Source organism: Pempheris klunzingeri, chromosome 17 (genome assembly GCF_042242105.1).
Source record: "Pempheris klunzingeri isolate RE-2024b chromosome 17, fPemKlu1.hap1, whole genome shotgun sequence".
Classification (NCBI taxonomy): domain Eukaryota; kingdom Metazoa; phylum Chordata; class Actinopteri; order Acropomatiformes; family Pempheridae; genus Pempheris; species Pempheris klunzingeri.
In genome coordinates, this window is record NC_092028.1 from 18,340,118 (window position 1) to 18,359,790 (window position 19,673).

The window sequence follows — 19,673 nt, forward strand, 5'->3', positions numbered from 1 at the left end:
GGTTTTGAATGCAGGGTTTTTTCATTTCTTTTACTTTTACCAGTGTAAATGACAATAATAACCATAAAATAACTAGAATTTTAGTGATTGAATTGAAGAGTGCTCTAAAAAGGAATTGTCTGCTAGCCCCCTCTGTACAGAGTACATGTATGAGACAATACTTACAACTGACAGAGTTCGGTATTCAATGAATGGCACATTAATTGTATGGAGGCAGTTCTCATCCTGCGGTTGAGACATAAAGTTGTCCGTGATCAACATTTCAGCCAGACACCGGCGTGTTTTGCAGCTGGAGTCAGCATGGCCACGTCCTGAAACCACAGATAGATGTGAACCAAAGCACTGAATATTTGTACCTCTTAAAACAGATCAAAGACGCACTCACCTACTGTTAGTAGACCAAGTAAGAAGAAAGCCTTCCACAGACTGTGGGTAAGAAACCTTGACATTTCTGACAACATCACAGCAGGTACGACACTCTTAAGACTCCGCGTTTCACTCATAACTACATCCGGTTGATTAATAGCTGTGTTTAGGTTGCAGGCTGATGTGATGCTTTTATACGTCTGTCTGTGATGTTTGAGTCTACATTCACCATATAGGCACACTACTAGACAATACAAGTGACCCACAATAGTGTGTAAGAACACCATCGCATGCTTAATTACACTCAGTGCTCAGTAATCCTGTGCAAACAGTCAGAACATAAACGCAAATACTCTCACTGTCTGTTTGCCTGCCAGCAGGTACAGGCGGCTCCAGCTGCTGTGTATTTGTCGTCTTATCTAGCCACGCTGCTCGGCATCACAATGGGACTGTGGCTGGCCATACATACATAGGGTGAGCTGAAGCAGCCAATAATGGAGACATGGATGTCGGGACAAAGACCCGATTGTGGTTTTAGCGTAGAGGAGGGAATGTGGTTGCTCTCACAGAACGGTCATTAAAAACATTTTGTTTTCACAGCTGGACGATGAGGTTTTGTCATTTTTGTATTTCACTTCTGACTGTATGGCTCACGAGTTTATGAGGTTATACAAAGCTAGTAAGAGATCGCACTTGATAATCTATGCACAAGCACCACATGATGGGGTGAATATGGATTATTGATATTTTCAGAATTGAAAAAAAAAAAAGCTTTTTTACATGTAACTGTAAATAAGTCTATCTACACTGTTGCCCATAAAGTTGGAATAATTGTTCAATACCCCCAATTTTGTTAAAGCCTGAATACACAGTTTGCAAAGGTTAATTGTAGTTTAAGTTTCACTGTGATATGTTTGGAAGAGTTTGATCAATAAAGTTGAGAAGATATACACTTTATTTATCAAGAATAAATCACATTGTCACAATCATTTCATGAGAAGAGGTAAAAAAACATTTTATACCAACTTTATGGGCAACAGCGTATCTATCTAACTATATTTATTCTATTTTATTCTATTTAGTCGTGTATTTATTTATTCTACTTTGGCTTGCTGGCAACTTTTTACTTTAAATGACAAAATGAGAAGCCAGCCTTAAAGCTGAGATCAAGCTGTAAAAAAAAAAGCCTTTAAAAGGTGCTGCACAAAAAAATAAATTCAAAGAGAGTTCAAAATCAGCCTGTGTTTAAACAGACTTCCAGCTGGAGCTAATGGTGTTATTTTTAAACCTTCACACTCTCGGTAAAATTGTGCTAAATTCTCTTTAGCTGTCTGTTTTTTTCTGGACTTCTGGTCCACTGACTAACAGGTTCTTTATCTTGAATGTGCCACATTTGTTTCGTACCTGTTTGACCGGAGCATTATCAGTCAGAGCTGAGTTTATTACCCTCTGGTCTCAAATACTTCACTAATTCCAAAGCTCTCCTCAGGCCTGAGGGAGGCTCAGGCTGCCTCCCCATCGCAGGCCCACATCGTGCTTGTCGCTGTCTTTGACTTGACCTACTTTTTTGTCACCTTGTGATCACTGGCAAAACACGTGCATGGTCCTTTCACTGTCTGCTGAAGGTTTTATGAGGAAAATATCATGACATTACCTCTAATCTCTGCATTCTTGGCTCATACCTTCACATCTATGTCCTCTTGCCATATAATGGCCACTATGAATAAAACCAAGCTGAGATTAACCAAAAATTCTCTCTTCCCATCTGAGCTCCAGTAGCTCCCATATGCTGAAAACCTGCTTCCACTGACTCTGAACCTCTCGCCTGCATGACACCAGCCAGTCTTTTATGTTATAAAGCCTGTTATTGTAAGATTTTGGGCTATTTTGCCTCCATAACATGTCCTCCTTCAGACTAGCAGACAGAAAACATCAAAATCACACATTTAAGTGTTTATTTTACTACATTTGGTCAATTTGTGTCTGTAGAATTTACATCTTTAAAGGCTCTTCTCTGAAAATGAGCTTTTTGTCACACTCTGAGTTTCATCAGTATATACAGTGTGTTCTGAGGGCTTTTACAGAACGGTTTGTTCATGTGTCATTCATAGCCTTATGTAACATTTTATTCCTAAGACATTTTTTAAATGTTAATGTAAATGTTTTGTATGGCTGTAGACAATAATTTCTGATTTATGGAGTGATAACAGAGATTGTAAAAATGTAAAAACCTTTGCCTCTAATAAGCCAACAAAATGAAACAACAACCTTTTGAACCTGGCTTCCTCCACTGTCCAGATTTCTGTTCTGGAAATGTCTGCAAATTAGCACACATTTAATTAGATTATGTCACATTTGCATATTTGAACATACAATTTCAGAAAATTCACAATATTAGAAAAACTATTGTCTTATTGTAAGTAAACAACTGGAGCAGTTTTGTGATGATATCCATTAGAGGTTGTTTTTTTTTTTTTTTACCCCTGTCACCCGTCTTGTCTCCCACTCAGACACATAGACTTGCAACATGTTGCTGTTTTACAATGATGTTTTTCTGCCAACAGCTCAGGTGTTTTACTACCTTTTCTTGACAAATGTTGTAGCCCTCTTACTGTTTATAGAGCTAATAATTATCTAACTATAAAGTCTTTCCTTACTTTAGGAGTTACTTGTCTGGTCAAGATTTTCTGCTAAATGCTTCACATATAACACATTTGACTCATGACTCATTTGACAAATAGCCTTTATCATTAAACATAAACCGGATCTCTTGAAGTGATACGGCACTATTTGTCACGTGTTGGATGTGATGCCACGCGACGCAGGACACTTAAATCAATAAATCGATTTACTGTCCAGCACTTTTGCAGTTTATTATGGACCGTACGTGTAAAGGAAGTAATCCTGTTTTCTTTCTGTCTGTCTTTTCACTCATTCATTACATAGTTCCTGTATATGACAGAGTGGTGAACTGTTCTTTCCAGGTTATCTTCAAAGGTTATCTCTCAGAGGAATGTCTCTTATCTTATGTCTTCACACATCACCTAAAAAAAAAAAAAAACAATCATGATGAATCAGGTGGGTTTCGAAGGGGAGGTGTTGCATCATGTTCTAATTTGGAAAACACAACAAGGTTGTTTGGGTGTTGTTGACCTCTTCCTGACAGCTTTGGATGCTCTTATGACGGCAATAAATGTGGTTTAAAAGCTCCGTCGGTTCAGTTGTGATCTCTCTTGTCTTATCAGAACCAAATTGAGGACAACTGAGACAAAGAAAATCCTTCTGCCAATGACGGCTTCTCCACCTGATGGAGCAAAGGTTAACTTTCTGTGTAATGAATCACGGAAATCTGAGGGGAAATGACTCAAATATACATAGCTGCAAAATAACCTGCTGAAAAATCTATAATTGATGACTTTTTCTCAGCCTTTATCATTTTGTGGATTTACATTACACAATTACTATTTCATCATCCGGGAACAAACAGTCTTTGGAGGAGCGTAAAATCTTCCATAGGTCATAAATTCTTCCAGATAGTCCAATAAGGTGTGAGAGGGAAGTGATTGCTGCGATATCAGAACAAAACGGGACTTTGCCTCAGGACCAGACCGGCCCCCAACACTCTGCAACTAACTGAACACAGAGGCCACTTCAACTGTGGCAACATATCCTTTAATGCTGGGCACAGCTGATGGGCTTCTGTGACACCTGATACACTCTCATCTCTACTCTGCAAGTAAGTTGAATATTGAAATATCCTTTGTCTTTATAAAGAATCTGTAGGTAAAGTTACTAAATAAATTATGAATGCAGCCAAATAGGTACAGATTCCTACAGAATAATACATACAGATATTTGTAGAGTTTAGTCTGACAGAAATGAAAAAGTTGTGAGAATGATGTAATAATAGCTCAACTCATTGACACACAAATGTGACAGCAATTATTAAGTATTGCTATCAAATGAAGAAACATCATTAAAGATGTTTTGACCAGGCAACAAGTGCTTTTTCTTTTCCTATGTTTGCCTTTGTTTATTTCGGTGTTCCCCCTTGTTTTACCATCAACAGGTTTTAGTACATTAGAATAAAAAAAAAAAAAAGTTTTGATTACATTAAATTTAATTAAAAAAAACAAAAAACATCATGGTTAAGGGCAAGTAAACCCATATATAAGACAATAAGAACCATCATGCCTTACATACCTCAACAACCCAGGCTAATCTTGGTAATTTTCCGGGTGGTTTTATGACCCTGGAGGCCATGCTGGAGGGTGGGCAGGTCGGCCCCAGTGATTTTCTTGTGAGACCTGATACTCCAGCAACCTGTTCTTGACCTCATCCACAGACTCAGTGACTGCTGTTCAGAAATCAGGCTGCAACCGTCTGAAACCTGTGACACTGTAGTTCATGAGTCGAGTACTAACCTACTTATAAATGTATGCTAACTGGGTAACTTGGCATTTTTCAGCACACTTTCCTCGACTTATCCATCACAATATTTACAGCATCAATGCGTCGATGGCAGAGTTATTAATAATGGCAATAGAGATGATATATCAGTAGGTATGATACGCATTCTGACTTTGTAAGCAGATGTTGTTTTCATGCATGACGGTGCATATTTTTTAGAATTTTTCACTTTTTCATTCTCTGAGTGTTTTATTTACTTACAGGACTGTTCAGTTACTGTTTACCTGCCAACAGAAGCCCATTCAAGCTACAGTACTTGGACTGACGTGTATCTGGCCGACAGGAACACTGTGTTTAGCACTATTACACAAACACTTTCACCAAGGCAGCTTAGTGTTACCCATAATCAAGTTATGAAGATAAAAGTTAGAACCCTCGAGAAGCCACTTATCATAAAATGAGATAAACATCAGCTATGTGACTCAATGCGGCAATAAAAACTCCAGATTGAACTCTGACAGAGGAAGTACATGACTGAAAGAAAAACATATTGATCAGTGAGTGTGTTTAGTCAGCTTTATGCACTCAGACATAATCTTGATAGCGTGCCTTTCATCGGTGACAACTCAAGCTGCAGGCAGATTAGACGCAGGAGAAGAAAGCAATAAAAATGTCCTGACTTTGGTGTATTTCATACGTTACTAAAAAGAAGGCGGTGTGGTTAAAGTTTGACATTTGGGGGCAAATTTGGAGGTGAAAGCTGTTCGAGGTGCTAGGAGGATAATAATTTACCCTCATGAGGACAAAAATATGTTAATAAAGCACCGCCCTGAGGTGGAGGTTTTGCTTAATTAACCAAGAAATACATTCTTCTCAGAACTGGTGGAGTAAAGTCAGATTATCTAAACATTTTCATGACAAATACGTTTCTTTTGTCCACATTTCTTAATTTGGGTAGTGATTCAAACAACAATGTATTCATTTTCTTTCAGTTTTTCTAAAATAATTCTCATAATTCTCAAAAGCCTGCTGACTGTTCCCTGTCTGCCATTGTTCTGGGTCACATCTGGAAGGCAACAGACTTTGCCGAAACTCAAAACTGAAGAGATAAGCCAGACTGATTAAAAGAGGTTCCTCGCTGTGAGAGGTAGATTTCCCTGAGCCTTTCTTAATCTTGTCAGGTGGTCATGGCCAAATCTATATATATCATCATGGGCTAAGATCAATACCTGAGCAAGGTCAAGATAGAAGGACTTTAATTTTGGAGCACCCACTGTATGCAGGACAGAAACGTAAGCTAATGGAAATGGCAATTTTATTTATATAGCACATTTTATTACGCCTAAACTCAAAATGCTTTACACTGACAGACAAAAATATAGAAATATGGGTGTAAACATGTGATATATGTATAGTATAAACATATAAACATATAAACGCTCAACATACATTCACAGACACATAATCAAATAAAATCTCATCCCACATGTAACCAGACGGGTGACTCAGGCACATGTCGACTCAAACAACCTGTAAAAACACCAAATATTAAAACATTACAACTAATGTTTTAACAGTATGGCTCTTATTTTCAACATAACAAGCTGAATTAAAAAACAGCCCTGCACGATCACATTTGGTTCTAATACAGGCACCGTGAGGTTTATGGACTGATACTAAACTGATTTGGCCAGTGTCCAGACTGTAATGGTAAATAATCAACCAGTTAGAATCTCGTGCATTTTTCACACCCAGAGCTGAGCGCTGCTCAAGTCATTTGCTGCTGATAGCCCGAGGCACAGAGTGACCTACAGAAGGCTGCTTGCTCAAACATGAAGGGTTCAGCTTAACAAACAAGTCTGAGAGCCTTTTACATTTTGGTCACATGTAATGAGTAAAGCGCTGTCCCTCCTGTCCACTATGTCCTGTGATTCTACTTTAAAGCTCCCATATTCTGCTCGTTCTCAAGATCACACGAAAACACGTTATTTTACTCGTACCAAACGTGGCTGCTGCAGCTGTTTTCAGGCTCTGTCTGCACGCTCCGTTTTAGAAGAACAGAACAACCCATGTGCTTTATTTTCACCTTTGACATCCACATGTTACCAAGAGCTGGCGCTGGCGAGGACAGAACAGCAGGGAGGTGGATTTATGAGGCTTTATTTGCCGGGGACAGTCGGCCTGCCGAAGGCCTGGAGGAGGTCACATGCTCAGCAAATCCCCTTATGACATCATAAAGGGAGCCAAATGTAAATGGCATGTTTTCACACACATTTACTGAATGCTGGAGCTTTTCTGATCGCTTGGTGGTCTGTAGGCACAGCGGGGACGCATGTTCATTTTAATTAGACATTAAAAAGGGAATTTTTGCATAAATATGGGACCCTTAATTTGAAAATACAACATCCTAACATGCATTTCCCCCTCATCTCTGTCTGTCTACAGGAGGCCGAAAGGTAGTCGTGGTCAGAATGAGCACAGAAAGGAGCGAGCAGGTCATCATTGATACCTACTATACTACAGTCCACACACTGGGCAGGCAGGAGGAGAGCAGACGGTTACGCTACATGCAGAAAGATGGCAGGTTCCCCGTGGTTTTGCAGAAAGCTCCTGGAGACTGGAGCCCATACCTGATGGACATCTTCACCACTCTGGTGGAGATCCGCTGGAGGGTGATGCTCCTCGCCTTTTCCCTCTCTTACATTCTCTCTTGGCTCTTTTTCGGCCTCTGCTATTGGCTGATTGCGTACGTAAACGGAGACGTCCACAATGTAGAGAACGATCCCTGTGTGTACAACGTGCGTGGCTTTACTGGAGCCTTTATGTTCTCAATGGAGACCCAAGCAACTATTGGCTACGGCTTCAGGGGGATGACTGAGAACTGTATGGTGGCCATCATTGTGGTGACAGTCCAAGATGTCTTTAGCTGCCTCCTTGACACCATCGTCATTGGCATTGTTGTTGCTAAAATGGCATCTGCACGTAAAAGAGCTCAGACGGTGGTTTTTAGCAGCTGTGCAGTGGTCAACCTGCGAGATGGCGTCCTGTGTCTGTCGTGGCGACTTGGGGACTTAAGAGGTAATCACATCGTGGAGGGTGTCGTCCGGGCCATGATGGTCCGCTATGTCAAACAGCCCCTTGGGTCTATTGTGATGTCATACCAGGACCTGGACATTCAGAATCGAGACATTGTCCTCGCCACACCGGCCACTATTGTTCACAAGCTGGAGCCTGGCAGTCCCGTCTACAGCCTGGGCCCCGATGACCTGCTGGAGGACGACTTCGAACTGGTGGTGTCTTTCACCTACGCAGGTGACTCCACTGGTATGCTCCACCAGACTCGAACCTCTTACACACCAGCAGACATCCGCTGGGGACAACGCTTCCAGGACATGCTGAAAGCAGGCAAGAAGCACTACAAGGTGGACTACGCTCTGTTCAACGAGACCACATGGGTGGAGGTGCCCCTGCTCAGTGCAGAGGAGTTGGACAGGGGGAGACGTCCTGCAGAGGGCGGTCAGTCCCACAGCCCACCCATTCCATCAGTGAAGAGGAACGGACATGTTTGCAAGGTGAATCCTGAGATGTCTGGAGAGGTGATGCAACAAACTTGCTTATAACTTAAGCAACCAAAAATGTGTATGTTATAATATAGGGTGGACTTGTCCTTTAAGGCCAGTTCATAGGGATGTAACAGTCTTGTAAATATATTTATATGTGAATTTAAACACAGTGTTTATGTTTTTTATGCTTTACATGAATAAAATACATTACTACAAATGCATTTACTGTCCTTTATAAAACTCTGAAACATGGTTAGTAATAATCCAAACCTCATTCTCTGACACTAACACTCTGTGTTGCTCTACACCGCCACCCTGTGTTCACTGAATGTACTCACAATCACTCCAGGAGAGGTAATTATTCTGGAAAGTCACACATTTCACAAACTGTGCTCACTGGACTTGATTCTTACAGAAAATAAGACAAACACTTACACATATAACAAATATAAATAAACTAATACATTTTAATTTTTTTTAACCTCACAAATCACATGCAATTTTCTGCAGATGGTAAGTTTCTGGCATCCCTCTTTAAAAGGGGGTTTGACTATATAATAACACAACCCCCCACCCCCACTCCCACCCCACCCACGCGGGCTCCGACCCTCGGACAGGCGCTGCAGCTCCCCATTGGCCGACGCTGCGACAGGGGCGGGGAGAGGCGCACGTGTTTTTAAAGTCTGTCTTTGCAACGACAAACATCTTCTTCAGTGCCGCTGGAGAGGGTGATGGCAGAATTGGCAGCGCCAGGCGGGAAAGGAAGTGGACACAACAGAAGAGCGGCCAGAATAAAAGGGACGCAGCGTGCATGTGTGGCGCCTATGGGACTTATAACAACGAGAAAACGGCAGATTTGCACTGAGAGGAGCAACAGGTAGGAGTGATGAGCGGGAAAGATGCACAAACCTGCAGTTAAGAGTGATGGGGAGTGGGAAAATACAGCTGCACTCTCGGCTGATGTATTGTCTCTCTGCAAAATGCTAAAATACTGTAAGAAGAACTTAATGTCAATTTTGATAAAAGACACAATGCTTAAATCATCACTCTTCTCAGTATTCAGCTCTCTCTACTATTAATTATTATTATTATTACCATTATTAAATGTTTATTTTTATGCATCTGCCATTGGAGAATGCAGGATGAAGACTGGATGGTCTTTGTTGTCTCTGTCCTTAATCTGAAATAAACTCCCAAGCTCATGCACGAGTTGAGTTTTGTAAAACAATACTGATCTTGTAGAGTAAAAAATATCTTATATGAATAAATGAAATAAATACAAATATGTGAAATTACTTCAAAACTACAAATAGGCTTCTATTCTGTTATAAAATAATCTGTGTCACAAAAAAGCTTATGACAGAAGATACCATCAGCTGAATGATTGGCCATAGTTATTGATTTGTGTAATAATAAATAGAGCAGCTTTATGTAACCAGTTTCCATCTGCCTCAGCTGTTGGCTCTAATTGAGAACACATGCAAAACAAACAATCACAGGTTGTGCAGACTTTGGAAGCCTTGGTCTGTCACCGTGTACCAACCTGCAGGAGTGAGTGACAGGATATAGCGAGCAGACGGAAGCTCAGAGAGAAAGAACCCTAATAAATGATGACATCTGCAGCACAAAAGGTAGAGATTCGATACAGGGGTCACCCATGTTAAAAATATACAAACTTTCAGACTATTTCACAAAAAAAAAGTATCAAAGTATTGCAACTGCCTCTATGTTGGACGCACAGCCGTCCTCTCGATCCAGTCATGTAGTCTAAACTACTTCATTCCAGTCTTTTGTGTAACCAAAATACTCGGTTAAACAAACGATGGAAAGATGAAGGAATGGCCAGCATGTGTGCGAGGCAAACTGGATATTGTGCTTATTATATAGAAGTTGACACGTCTTGACAGGTGTAAGTTTGCTTTGATAAGTCTTTCTCAGTAAGCATATGTAAGGGATTTGTTGCAGTTTAATAAACGTAGAAATTAAGAGACGAATACGACATTTCAGTCTCATATAAAACCACTGAAATCCGACGTCAAGTCCTTTTTAGCAGTGAATGAATGAGGCCCCATATTCCCGATAGTGTGCGTGACAGGTTGCTATTTCTAGTCGACCCAGCAGTGACATCATTAGTTGAGAAAAACAAAGATGAAGCAGGGGGAATTTAGGACCACGTCCTGCACATCTTATCCCACATGACGTTTCATCACTTTCAAAACAACACAATGGAATTAAAACAAGTTCAAAATGTGTTAAAGAAGAAAAAAAAAAGTTTCCTTTCATTCAGAACATTTACTGAAAATGAGCCCTGGCCTTGATTCAGACTTTGTCGACCTCTTTTTGGATCTTTTCTCTTTGACACAACAGATTAGATGGAGTCAGATTTGGAGGTGGAGAGTTATTCTAGCGCTTGCTAGGCTCACCATGTTTGTTTGTAGCCTGTGGTGTTGCATTTTAATGGACCTTTCAGGCCACACACACACACACACACACACACACACACACCGAGTCAATAGCTTTTCTAATTTAGCTGCCCTTGGTTACTGTTGCTTTCAAAGGAGGAGAACCATCCTCTCTGAAAAGCTGCAAGGTTAATTAAATCTGGTTATGATGTACAGTAGTGGTGCACACTGTTGTTGTGAATTGGTCTTGGCTATGCAAATGCCTTATTGCAAAAAAAAACTGTGCACTTAATAACAAGCATGAACGTTTTAAATGTAATGTCAGTGTTGTCGGTGCAGAGTTTAGACATCCATCCTCACAGAGCTGCTACCTGCATCTGTGTTCCAGTTGCTTACTGGATTCACATGAACTTGATCTGTAATTTGACTCAGCTCCCCATGGACTGACCTGCTTAATTAATACTTACATTAAGCACGGTAAACATCCTTCCCCACTTTGTCAGCTATCTAAGTGCTTGAAAATATTTGTAATCTACTACTGATAATGCATACACAATGCATTCCCTGTGCTCTCTGACTACACTGCGGACATTGTTTGGATATTATCTGTGTATGCAAAAATAGTGCTGCTAACTTTGAGCATACAATGCATTATTTAGACAGCAGGTAACCACACACCTCCACACACTGATCTTTGCTCTGGTTCCTGCCAATTACTTTAAAACTGTTTTTCTCTCTGTCTGTAATTTCCACAGCCCACTTTACTGATGAGGTCCAAAGCAGAGGATTGACCTGCCCTCACCAAAGGTGCACAGCACGCCTGCAGAAACACAGGCCCCGGTCTCCCCTGCTCCCTGTTGTCCACGTTTTCTGCTTTAGTTTGTCCCTGGGATTATTCAAAACTGTTTCTCCAACGCTTCTACCAAAAACTTAGACTGTTTTCCAAAGCAGAATCGGCCCAGCCCTCCCAGGCGGAAGCAATGGGGAGTGTGCGAAGCCACCGTTACAGCATCGTGTCCTCTGAGGAAGACGGCATGAAGCTGGCCACCATTGCCGTCCCTAATGGGTACGGAAACGGCAATGTCAACAAGGTGCACGCAGAGCACCAACATCAGAGCCGCTTCGTCAGGAAGGATGGCCACTGCAATGTGCAGTTTATCAATATGAGTGAAAAAGGCCAGCGGTACCTGGCAGATATCTTCACCACCTGCGTGGACATCCGCTGGCGCTGGATGCTGCTCATATTCTGCCTTTCTTTCCTGCTGTCATGGTTGTTTTTTGGCTTAGTCTTCTGGGTAGTGGCCCTCTCTTATGGGGACTTGGAGAATGAGACTCAGATGTGTGTCTCCAATGTGGACAGCTTCACCGCTGCCTTCTTGTTCTCAGTGGAGACCCAAACCACTATTGGCTATGGCTATCGCTATGTGACAGAGGAGTGCCCCATTGCCGTCTTCATGGTCGTCTTCCAAAGCATTGTGGGCTGCATCATCGATGCTTTCATCATTGGCGCTGTCATGGCCAAGATGGCCAAGCCCAAAAAGAGGAATGAGACCCTGGTGTTCAGCCATTTTGCTACAGTGGCCATGAGGGATGGTAAACTTTGCCTGATGTGGCGTGTGGGGAACCTGAGGAAGAGCCACCTGGTGGAGGCCCACGTCAGAGCTCAGCTACTCAAGTCCCGCACCACCGCCGAGGGAGAGTTCATCCCCCTGGATCAGGTAGACATTGATGTAGGTTTCGATAGTGGCATTGACAGAATCTTCCTGGTGTCTCCAATCACTATTGTGCATGAGATTGATGAGGACAGTCCCTTTTATGAGATGAGCAAACAGGAGTTGGAGGCGTCTGAATTTGAGATCGTGGTGATTCTGGAGGGCATGGTCGAGGCTACGGCCATGACCACTCAGTGTCGGAGCTCCTACGTGGCCAGCGAGATCCTGTGGGGCCACCGCTTCGAGCCGGTGCTCTTTGAGGAAAAGAACTACTACAAAGTGGACTACTCTCGCTTTGACAACACGTATGAGGTGCCCAGCACCCCCGACTGCAGTGCCAGGGAACTAGCCGAGAGGAAGTCCAACGCCTCCAGCTCGAGGAACTCTTTTTGTTACGAGAACGAGGTGGCTCTCGAAAAAGTCGAGATGGAGGAAGAGTTTGAGGAGGAGGAAAACAGGGAGATGAGGGGTGTTGAGGTCGGTACACTTGGGGACACAAACACAGATGTGGTGTCAGACTCTGAATGCAATCTGGGCTCTTTGCCTTTAGAAATAAGGCCTTTGACAGCAGAATCAGAAATCTGACTGCAGAGATAAAGAAGGGTTAAATATTACCTTAGGGTATATTAAAACTAGCTTGAATTTGATCCTGATTGCTGTTGTTTATAATGCATGGCAGTTTGTTTAAGACTGTGATTTGAGTATGAAGTTGTCTATGCAGAAGCTCACGTATAAGACACCATGGAAATCCAGACATGTTACATTGTTTATGGTGAGAGGGGTGTTAAATTGACTAGTTTCATTAAGCTAGAGGGATGAAATAGGCTAGAAGCCTTCTGTCCTACTCAAAATATTATAGTAGAATAAAAAATTGGGTTCAGAAAATCACTAAATTTCATTGCAATTATGAATATATAAAGATGCAGAAAAAAAAAAAAGATTTGAATCTGAAACTTTGAGATTGCCAACCTAAAATGATATATTCCCGTCATTTTAGGTTCAAAAATCTTGTTTTAAATGCTTCTAAAACATTTTGCCCCTCAAACCGGCTGCTGTTTGTTAATGAGCTGGTCTCTTAGCAAAGTGTATTTACAGACTTCTTCATTGTGGCGAGCTCGGTGTTGCTCTCATGGCGTGAGGCAGGAGAGAAAATGTTATGAGCACAAGTACACTGAGCTCCTCAACCTATCATCTTGTCCAAGTTTAGCATCTTTTGCAATGTGTGTCTTAACAAGAGTCTCAGTCCTGGTGGAGGCACTCAGGAGGTTTGACTTGGACTGAGCACACACTGCAATAGATGTCAAAGGGAGGAAGACTTTTTAAGGGGTGATTCGCTGTGCAGTATACTGCCACTCCTCGCAGGTCTTCATGTTCTCATGTGCAATACAGGTCAGTGGTAGAATGTGATGGGAAGCTCAACCCTGAGCCGAGGCAATGAATGTTGATGATAAGTGCTGCTAAGTTACATATTGTGCGTTTGGAGAGAAATCTAGGAGCCAAAATGTATTATTTGTCTTTTAAAGTATCCATTGCAGATGCAGCCTATAATCTTATTTCTAGATGTAGACAAGCATGATTCTGTCAGTGAGTTTTCCAAAGCTTTAGTGCACTTTTTTCCTCACCAGAGAGCCCAACAACCCCCCCTCTCCGTAACAGCAGAAACTGTTTTATTACCCGAAGCCAAAAGTGTACATATAAGTAAGAGACAACTGTAACTCATCTGTCATTTGATGTTGATTTTAAACCTGAACTCGTCCTTATCGAACACTGGTTCACTGTTGAAACATTGAATTATTTGAGTTGCTTTTGACGTAGTCTGCTTTATATTAACATCAGTGTTCCTGGCATGGCAGGCGTGCAGAATTTGGACACATCCTAGTTAACCCTCACACTTCACCACCGCGGGTCTTGTGAAGTTATTTGTCATTTCTGAATGGGCCCTTGTTTTGTCTTCATAAAGGTCAGTTCTGCAGATTTATAATTCAGTTACACTCACAATCCCTGAATGGATGTAACACACTTGACTCCAGTCTTACACATGATTGAGCTTTAATGTTTTTTTTTTTAACTATAACTTAAGGTGTTATTGTGACACATTCATGCTTTGATAATGTCAGTGGAAACCAGAACACTGTTCTGCTTCTCTGGTAAGGAATTAAATTAACATTTTATCTGTTCTCACATTGACATTTCTCCTGTCTTAGGTCTTTATTTTTTTACCAGGGTCTTCCCAGCTTCCTGCACAAACCAGACTGTACAGATTTTTTTTATCTTTTGTAAATTATAAGGCAAATACTGTATATTGATATTGCAGTTATTGAAAACTGTGTATGTCCTTTTTTCAATAAAAATGTTAAAAAGTAAAATCAGTATGAGGTTTATTTATTGTAAACAATAAATCAGTTTCAAAGGATACTATGTGCGTATGACCTTTGAACTAATTACCAATTATTAGCCATCCCTCCATGTTTATATGAGCTACGTGATGCATCTGCGCTCTACTGTGCGCGAATTTTGCAAGGATTCGCATTTTGACCCAAAATGTATGACATCTGGAGCTGGTGAGCGGAGGCCTGCTCGACCGTTTTAGCTGTGAACACACATGCTGCTCCTCTAATTTGGAGCCGTGGCCCAAATTCCAGGCTGCTAGCTGTCAGAGCTCACACCATCATTTACTATAATTCACCAAACTGACTCATCCGAGTTCTGTGAAAGCCCACAGAGACCCCATCCTATATCAGTCGCCTCCGCTGGAAGTCATTTTCAATGACAATGGAAAGAACGCCTCATTCGCTTTTCCCAATCTCTCTCAGTAAACTGTGGAAAATAAGTGTGTTATGCACCACGGAGTGTCTTGAGGAATGGTGTTAATGTGTAGAATTAGCAGGAACATATACTGAAGACTTCATATTTATGAATGTTTGAATTAACAAAAGTATGATCATCTGTTTATAAAATATAAATTGGTTCAATACAAATTATTAATCAGTTTAAGGTTTAAGATTTGTCTACTTGGACACACATATTGCACAACATACCAGTGCTGCACAGTGGATACAGCCAGTCACCAACCAGCTCCTTTCATCCAGCATATAATGTAAAACGCTATCAAGCAATAGATGTGATCAATATGGTTGTATCAGAGATGAACGTGGGCTTGCAGTATGACATATCTGTCGGCAAATTTAGCAGTTTCCATCCACAGCTGCATTCTGCCAGCATGAGACGTAGTCGGGGATCTATTGATCAGACTAGTCCGCAGGAAGGCAGTGAGCCGATTTGATTTGGTTCTACATAGGAAGTGGGTGCCGCCTCTGGGCTTTTTCCACATTAGCCAATGAAACAGCCACAAAGCTGCGATTTAGAGCGAAAAGCGGACTATCCCTTTTCCTTTTAGAAAAGGAATTTCAGCTCATTTTCACTAAGTGTCTCATTGCCTTAACTGTAGTGATGTTGGTGATGATGATGATGATGATGATGATGTTAATCTGCTTTTAGATGACTCTGAGTCCTGCAGTGAGGTGTGATATATAAAAAATGTAGTTCCAGCTTCCTTTCAGAACGCCACACCTAAACTCCTGAAGCTGCTGGGATGACATTTAACTGGACGAGACGGTGGCTGCTCAGCTCGTGCTGTCTGCACTGTTTGGTATAAATTGACAGCTGGCCAGCGTGCTCCTGTCGATGATGCTGATGACGTCTCTCTGGCGGATTTCCCTGAACTGATTTATTAACAGCAGGATGATCAGGTTGACCTTCAGAATAGATGGTGAATATAAACATAAACAATTTGTCAGCAGAATAAAGCAACACAAGACTATTTAGTAGTCTCCAATCACTAGTATTTGATTTATCGGTTTTATGGTAAATAAGTTAACAATTTGTGGATGGTAAAACACGTATGGGTGAGCAGACATAGTCCGTGCTCCAGACCTTAACACGAACCAATAAAAAATAAAGATATGAGCAGTGGAAACGTAGCATATGTCCTCTTGTTATCCCTTGTAAAAGCTCGGAAACACCGCTGGTTTATCTCAGTGGGTGTCACTTAGAGACAGTTTATACACATAATTTTAGAGAGTGTTAAAGTCATTGGCATATTTATGGCTCAGGAGGAAGTGTGTGTAGTCTGGACAAAGTCTTTCCTGAACATATTTAGTTTGGGTATCAAATCAGACTCAGATCTTATGTGGGGCACATCCACAGCCCGGGGCTTTATAAATAGCTGTAACTGTATGTGTTTGGCCTAAATTCGTGTCTTGTGTGTGCTGCGGAGGTCATCGGGCGTAACCGGCGTGAATACTGTAAATCAGATCATAAAAAGAAAAAGAGTGTGAAAATCCTAGAGAGAACTGCGTGTGACTGTACAAAGCTGGTATAAAGATGTCCTGTTGCATCGTTGAGGTTGTTGTAGGCAGGTCTGGATGGACTGCTGGTGAATCGTTTGAATCACTTGCTCTTTTCATAAAGATAACTTTATCCTGAATGTGTCGACAGAGACAGACGTGCATCCAGTGAGAAAACAGGTGTCAGATTAGAGAATGTCACATCTTTGTCTATGGAGGGTAGAAGTAATGCTGGGTAGAAGTAAGCCAAAGGCAGCCGGCATATTTTGGGAAAAGACGGGGGAAAGTCTTCAGTGATGACAATGTTCTATCTGCAGAGCCAAACGTGAAAATTAAACTTCAGTAGTTTAATTTTTGGAGCACACGCAGGTTTACCCCATCATCACACACTTTGTTTCCAGCCATCTGACAGGTGTGACGTCTCGACTAACCCATTTTGTGTTACTTCCGAGAAAGCTGCGCGATAATATTGACAGTAAAGTAAAGCTGTAGTAGGAGTGACGTTCACAAATTGTAACCATTCAGTCATGATGACTTATTGCCTCAACAAGTCTGGAAGTGGGACAGAACCTGCAGATGGCAAACTTTTCTCTGCGGATCAAAGCCAGCACAAGTCTGATGGATGTGCCTGATGGGAGCTTTACCCTTGGTTTTGACGTGCATATAACTCAAGCAACTGAGGTCACATTTAATGGCCTGCTGAAGCCTGTGATCACACACAGTCAGGCCACATAGACTGGAAATGCTACTATAATAACTTAGAATGCAATTACAAGTTATTGTTATTCATTTCAGCCTCATTTGAAGCCTTGCCTCTAAAATGAAAAAAAAAAAAAATCACCATGACGCATCTTCTTAGAGTGCAACAGGATTACATTTGGTAATTATATAATTCTGATGACATGGCATTTGCGTAAGGCCTCTGGTTGGTCTGACAGTGCAGCAGAGACCCATGCTGTCCCACGCAGCCAGCTAATGATGTCAATGATGTCGATGATGGCGGCAGCTTGACTGATGAGGACTTATGGCGCAGGGGGCAAAACGCTGACACTCACCTGTCGTCTTTAAACTGCTACTTTGAGGGGGATCACGTTGCCATCCATCCTGTGTGACTTACAGACATAGAAAAGTAAAAAGAAATCCAATGCATTTCATATGCATTTCTGAGTGTTGGATGAGTTTTCTCACATAAAAAAGTTTTTTTGCCTTTAAATTATCCCACTGACATTTATTATAAACCTTTAATTGTGTGCAAATGACGCAATCTGAGTGTCTGAGATATTAGAATACATTAATACACCAGACCCATAAAGGTTTACAGTTTAAACAGGACTAGTGTCAGATCACAGATGAATGTGTTTCATGAAACAGCCAACAGCTGACACACTTGCCAGAACCTTCTGCTGCTGTGAGTGGGTGAGGGTGTGTGAGTGTGTGTGAAGGGGATTCCTGGCTAGTGACAGTGAAACCCCTGCAGTTATCTGTCTACTCTTCTAACACCGGGGTATTCCGACGGTTTTAGTGACAAAAGGGGTTTATTAGTTTTACTCTCGCGGTTTTTAGCTTTCAGTGCTTCTATACTTGCCCACAAAACTTCTGACAGCGAAAACAAACATGAATATTTTATCACAAAATTGAATTTCATCTTTTTTATAAACAGTCTATTTTCTGTCTCTTGCTGGATTGCTTGCTTGTTTTCCCGCTTCGACATTTATTATGGTTTCAAGATAGATCTTTGAACTATAATAACCTTACACATTCGCACAAAGAAACACACACACGCGCTCACACTCTCTCACACACACACACACACACACACCTGCTGACACTCATTTTGGCTCTATGTTCGACAGCTGAGTGTCTCATGACACTCAGGGGAGGAATAGGAGAATCCAGCAGGTACAATATGTTGGACAAGATTCAGGCTTTTTCCATTCTCCGAGCCTGCTGAAAGACAATATGTATATTTATTCACAGTGGGTGTGTCCGGTCTCAGAAACAAATACCAACAGACACACAGCAGCTCACGATCGCCGTGCACTGATTATTGCTTTACTCCACTCGACACATACAGTAGTTTTTCATGCAAATAAATATGAATGAATACGTTTTCTGCAAACTGTCAGTGGGGCCGAAAACATTTACAGTCTTATTGTCAGTAACTGCTCGTCTATTCATGCCGTTAACCTTTATCCTTCTGGCCCAGGCTCCTTTGACCTTGACAAATACACCCAGAGCCAGGAAACAAAAGCGATACCTACTTTATGCTCATTGTTGGCGCTTGACCAGTAGAGGACTTGGCTCTGAGTGGTGTTGCAATTTGTTGCCTATAATGGAGGTGCGTCAGTGAACGAGCCACAGCAGTAAACACAAAGCCTCCCTGACCTCCATTTATGATGCCCGGCTCCATTCAGCAAGTTCTGCTGTTAAGAGCAACAGAACTAAAAGAGAACTATGGACGACTTTTATTTCTGTGTCTCTCTTCTTAAACTTCTCTTTCCTATTTCTTTCTGAGATGATGTTATTCTATTCTTGCTCTGTTTTTCTTGCAGACTCTTTACCAAGTCTCCCCTCAAAACAACTGTTAAACTCAGTGAGAGCGGCCTGAAAAAAATGGAAATTAAATAAAAATTGGATAATAGAATTACAAATACAATTACAAAATTGGGACATTTGAAGGATGGAGAATTTAAAGGACATTTAAAGGACAGGGGATACTTGAGAGGGGCTTGTTTATGAGGACAGCTGAGGAGAGATGGATACCTCTGAACTGTGTCCAGCCCTTCAGTGATAAAGGTTACCTCCAAACTGGTCTTGTCAGCCAGACTCTGTGCTCATACACTGAGAATACCAACCGCCACTGTAAGGCCTGGA

General features: G+C 41.5%; 2 protein-coding genes across 4 annotated transcripts; both read left to right on the forward strand.

Moving 5' to 3' along the window:
* Positions 1 to 3,874: 3,874 nt before the first annotated feature.
* Positions 3,875 to 8,556, forward strand: LOC139216492 (inward rectifier potassium channel 16-like). 3 transcript variants are annotated; one of them, XM_070847619.1, is made up of 2 exons: positions 3,875 to 4,102; positions 7,222 to 8,556. In XM_070847619.1, exon 2 carries the CDS (start codon positions 7,248 to 7,250, stop codon positions 8,394 to 8,396), a length of 1,149 nt encoding a protein of 382 aa, XP_070703720.1. In that variant the 5' UTR covers positions 3,875 to 4,102; positions 7,222 to 7,247; the 3' UTR covers positions 8,397 to 8,556. The 3 variants fall into 3 exon arrangements, with proteins under 3 accessions (XP_070703720.1, XP_070703722.1, XP_070703723.1); XM_070847621.1 differs by lacking the exon at positions 3,875 to 4,102 and adding an exon at positions 5,303 to 5,923; XM_070847622.1 differs by lacking the exon at positions 3,875 to 4,102 and adding an exon at positions 6,749 to 7,025.
* Positions 8,557 to 11,721: 3,165 nt separating this feature from the next.
* On the forward strand, positions 11,722 to 13,115 carry LOC139216401 (inward rectifier potassium channel 2-like). The gene has a single exon (XM_070847497.1). The coding sequence runs from the start codon at positions 11,722 to 11,724 to the stop codon at positions 13,036 to 13,038; it is 1,317 nt and encodes a 438-aa protein (XP_070703598.1). The 3' UTR covers positions 13,039 to 13,115.
* Positions 13,116 to 19,673: the final 6,558 nt, after the last annotated feature.

Bases quoted from the DNA above. Each gene is read 5' to 3' on its own strand.
- LOC139216492 (XM_070847619.1), top strand. From the start codon at position 7,248: ATGAGCACAGAAAGGAGCGAGCAGGTCATCATTGATACCTACTATACT.
- LOC139216401 (XM_070847497.1), top strand. From the start codon at position 11,722: ATGGGGAGTGTGCGAAGCCACCGTTACAGCATCGTGTCCTCTGAGGAA.